Source organism: Lampris incognitus, chromosome 16 (assembly GCF_029633865.1).
Source record: "Lampris incognitus isolate fLamInc1 chromosome 16, fLamInc1.hap2, whole genome shotgun sequence".
Lineage (NCBI taxonomy): Eukaryota > Metazoa > Chordata > Actinopteri > Lampriformes > Lampridae > Lampris > Lampris incognitus.
The window spans coordinates 24804881-24809903 of NC_079226.1; the positions used below are offsets into that span (position 1 = coordinate 24804881).

Genomic DNA, 5023 nt, shown 5'->3' on the forward strand with positions numbered 1-5023 from the left:
GGCCAAAGGAGAAGTGGCCCTCATTGATCAATCATTCGTACGTACAAGTTTTTTTTTTTTCTTACACACCCATGGGAATTTTTCAGCCCTGAAGTTAGTCTCAGAGACCAGTGTAGAGCCTGGGTAACCCCTGAATTTAGACACCAACAGACTAACACTGGTGCCTTTGCAAGCCTGGGTGATTGCTCATTACAAGAGGTAGGCAATAGATATCAGGGGGAAGGAATTACAAATACTCGTCATGCTTTGCCTATGACTGTCAAACCATCATGAGAGTTAAAAAATTCCATGAGTGTGTAAGAACAAATGTGTACGTACGAACGATCAATTGATGAATGAGGCCCATAATGTCTGTGCACTGTTATATGTCTCGATTTGACATCTGACACGTGATTGACTGCATGCTTTCTAAGACTGTGCATTCTGCCTTTGTCATACCTAAAAAAAAACCTCATTATTCTCAAAGCTCAATTAGTATCGGCTGAATAAAATGTCAATTCTTCCAGCCAGCCCCTTAAAAGGTTGTGAACAATGCAACGATAATCACACGTTGGCAGCAGTCAAGAGGTCGTGGGCCTACTTTTGCTGTGCTATACGGCAGGTCTGCAGTTTAAAAGACGGTGATTGTGGAGTGTCGGTGGCGAGAGTCAACATCGGAGGAGATTGCTGTAGGACTCCACACATTTAGCTGCGTTGAAAAGGTTACCATAGCCCAAGAAAGATCATTATACGTATATAACAGCTGCAAAACGCCCAACATGACTAGCTTGGTCTAGTCAGAAAGGCACGAACTGAGGAAGCCTCTTGGATGAGAGGCAAAACGTCTTCATGGATATATACCAAGTCCAGTTGCACTTGATTCAACTCCTTTGGATAACCATGACCTGGATGAATGAGAACATTCACAGACACGCCCAGCATCAGACAGCACTGACCAACCCTGATGCATTCAGCGGTGCTTGCAGATCTGCTTTCAGATGAGGGAATCAAACGTGCAACTTGAAGCTCCCATGTTTGAGTGGAAAACCCAGTCGTGTCTTTTCATTTGTGAACCCATCCTACAAATAAATTAATGCCGACCATCATAGAACAAAACCTAGTTTTTGACATTTTGTATTTGGTTCGTGGGCTCTAAAAACAAAACTTATCTGGCAGTGTTAAATGCGCAAGAGCTGATATATGGTTTTCGTATTCTTGATGTTGACGCTACGGCTGCTCGTTAAACTCATTAAACTCGGTTTTGTTGGCAAAAAAAGCGATCGTGTGAGTCTCATTTTATGCAAATACGATTAATTGATGTGAGAGGTGTCAGCCTCTTAATGTGTTTACAAAATGCTCATCTCAATTCTGTCGCGTTGGGCAATAAGTGTTTAAAGGAATCTGCAGCGGAGTGTTAATTGTGTTTTGCAGATTGAATATTCCTGCAAACACCGCTTCTCTACTTAATTGGCTTTTTCTTGATGTGAGAATATGGCGACAAGCAACTGTCTCGTTTGTTCCCATTCAAAACCTATGACGAGATTAACATTAATAGAAACCAAACGAGGTTGACATCATTTAAATTATACGAGTCAAGATCATCGTTAAGGTCAACGACGGGGGGGGGCAGCCAACAATAAATAGGTGCAGACAAGCATTATAATTTCTGAGTGATTTGCATCTTAATGATGGTTTCTGTGCATTTGTTCATAACAGCGATGCGGTGTCCACGAGAAAAGAGAGCATCCATCTACGTGAAACGCTGCCCTATGCTCAGCTGTGCGCTCCTCTCCACCTCTCTCGCCATCGGCGCGCTCCCGTGGCGCGCCCTTTCCCACTATCCTTGGTTCTTGGCTGCAAGTCAAAGCAGTGGGGTTGACAGAAGGTAATCCTCACCATGTGAGGCCTCGTCCCCACTTTGGAGGCGGGGTGTGATTCATTCAAATCTGACGGTGCTATAAAAAGAGGCAAGTTATTGCGAGTCGCCCGAACTTCAGCGCGCAGCCATCGGAGCCCCCCGATAGGTCCCCGCATCAGAGATTACACGGCGTGCCCATCGGAGGGCTCTCTCGTCACAGACACAATGAACACTGTGAAGGCTATCAAAAATGCGATAGTCTGCCTCGTCCTGCTGCCGCGTTTTCTTACGGCAGCCGTTGTCTTCTGGCTGCTTGACTTTTTGTGCATAAGGAAAAGGGTGTTCTTCAGAATGAGGGCGCAAGAGGGAGACCCCGTCGACCCCCCGCTGTGCATATCCGACTCCAATCGGATGTTCACCCTGGAGTCCCTGAAGGCGGTCTGGCACGGACACAAGCTGGACTTCCTGAAAGCGGCGCACCTCGGCTGCGACGCGCCGAACACCGAAGTAGTCCAGCTGGAGGATCAGAGGCGCGGACGCATCCTCGATTACGCAAAGGAGCGTCGGCCGCTCATCCTCAACTTTGGCAGCTGCACCTGACCGCCGTTCATGGCGCGTCTGAAGGCCTTCCAGGGAGTTGTGCAACAGTACGCGGACGTCGCGGATTCCGTAGTGGTGTACATAGAGGAGGCGCACCCCTCGGACGGCTGGGTGAGCTCCGACGCGCCCTACCAAATCCCGCGGCACCGCTGTCTGCAGGACAGGCTGAACGCCGCGCGGCTGATGCACGCGGAGGTCCCCGGCTGCCCGGTGGTGGTCGACAGCATGGAGAACTCGTCCAACGCGGCGTACGGGGCTTATTTCGACAGACTTTACATACTTGAAGACGGGAAGATAGTGTACCAAGGTGGCCGGGGACCTGAGGGCTACCGGATCTCCGAGCTTAAAGACTGGCTGGAGCAATACAGACAAAGGCTGCGGGAGAAGCCCGGCGGCGGACTTACTATGAATGTGTAAAAGTGTTCTCGATCAATTTAGAGCTGCTAAGAAAACAAGAAAAAATAAGACAATGCTGCAATTTTTTTAGTATTACAACTCCATTCAAGAGTTCTTTTTTTACACCTTATATATATATATATATATATATATATATATATATATATATATATATATATATATCAATGGTTGTGTGTTTGTTTGTTTGTTTGTTTGTTTATTTATTCTGTATGGCTGCATCAAAGTTGTGGTTTTACACCGTAATTAAATGTTCGTTGGACAATTAATTGACACATGGACAACTTGTTAGTATTCAACGATGTCAACAAAGGGTGTTTAGTTAGTTTTTTTATTACATTTATTGTTATTGTTATTGTTGTTGTATGTTTATTCGCCAACAACGGTGTTTTCTCTCTCATGTCAGCTCGTGCTGTTTCTCTTACCCGGGGATGCGTGCGTGGAAATAAATGGGTCCTGTGCGCGCGGCAGCCCCATGCTCGTCAGTATGTTTGTGAAGTTCGGTTTTTAAATGGACTCTTGACCACAAAACCGATACCGATGTTGTCATACTGGAGATCATGGCGAACAATACTGTACCTTGTGTTTTACCGTGTGGCTCAAGGGTTTTGTAAATATTGTTCACTTTTATTGATATATTTTTCATACAATAAAATACTTTGTTCTACCTACCTATTATCAGTTGTTGTACCTTCTCAATACACAGGATTCCGGAAGTGTCCCCGTGAATGATCCCTCTCATGATGCAAATATTTCAAACAGCTGACATAAAGTCTCTTATTATAAGGGAACATTGGATACCCCCCATAGGATATTGAACATAAGATCATTAAAGATATAAATGAGGGGAGATAAAGCAGAAGATAGGATAGCTATGACTTTATTCAACGACAAAAAAAACCCCAACTAGTTCCACTCCAACCTACAAATATGAGCGATGCAACTCCCTTAAATTTGTAAATTGCTCGGAAATCTGCAGCAGAAAAGCGAATCCATCTGGGTCGTTAACAGGTAGTGACGTCACTCACCCACTATGAGGGACACTTTTGTATCAGCGAAATAAAACGTCTCCTAGATAGATCACCCGAGGGGATCAAAGGGACATTTTACCGATAGTCTCAAGACATTTCTGATCTTATCTGGAGTGTGACTGATTTCTGAAGTTGGATTTTTGCCACATCAAAAAAGAAAACCTCCTAACACGACTGATTTTCAATCAATACTCGATTCATTTTACGCAATGCTGAGTTTTCATCAGCAAAGGTTCACTGTCTTCTGTTCAGTAGAGTTTTACTCACAAAAGCCCTTAAACTTAATTGTGTGTTGAACTGTTTATAGTGTAAGCTACTGAGGATAATGTATATAAATGAGCAGTTTGATTTATGGTGTGGAGGTGGGAAATATTTTGAAATCAAAAAGATGGAGCAGGCTATCGTGACGTTGATGAATGCGCCCCCCCCCACACACACACACAGACACAAAACCACCACCACCACAACCCCTCCTTCTGAAAGCCTTTGGACGTCTCTAATTAGGTGGAGATAATTAAATCTACACATTATCCCATTATCGTCAGTGATACCTACACTGTAAGGGTCTTAACCACAATACTTAAGGTCTTTCCAAATATAGTTCCTGGTAAACTACAGGGATAACCTTTCAGGCACCGCTAGTGATTTTCAATATTCACACCTGCAGCTACATTCAGGCACATTTCTGTCTTGTGGCTTTTCACGCATGCCATGTTGATACAGGAATAGGTGGGTGGTCTCCCCGTCCAGATTCAAACAGGTAACCAGAGCCACGGGGTTTGCAGAGCGGCTGCTTCCCCAAATTGACTGGCATATATCAAAATAAGGCCAGCTCAATCTCCCGCTGCCACTCTTCCCGTGGTGGCCATTTATCAGCAAAAACATGTTTTATTCGCCCACGATAAGGCGACCGTCGCGGATTCACACACGTCATCAGCGGAGTTTTGTGATTGGTTCGCTCGCTCCACGTGAACGCGTCTTTCTTGGACTAAAGCTTTTACGTCAACTGCCCTGCAGCACCCGCTTCAGGGCAAAATTGTTAGAGGAGCATTGTGAGTAATGGGGGGGGGGGGGTCGAGAAATATTAACCTGGAAAAGTACCAGTCTGACCACCGTCAAAGGCACCCAAACAATATATATA

At 45.0% G+C, this 5023-nt stretch overlaps 1 protein-coding gene across 1 annotated transcript; it reads left to right on the forward strand.

Annotated features, from left to right (window-relative positions):
• Positions 1-2000: 2000 nt before the first annotated feature.
• dio3a (iodothyronine deiodinase 3a) lies at positions 2001-2902 on the forward strand. The gene has a single exon (XM_056296201.1). The coding sequence runs from the start codon at positions 2063-2065 to the stop codon at positions 2852-2854; it is 792 nt and encodes a 263-aa protein (XP_056152176.1). The 5' UTR covers positions 2001-2062; the 3' UTR covers positions 2855-2902.
• Positions 2903-5023: the final 2121 nt, after the last annotated feature.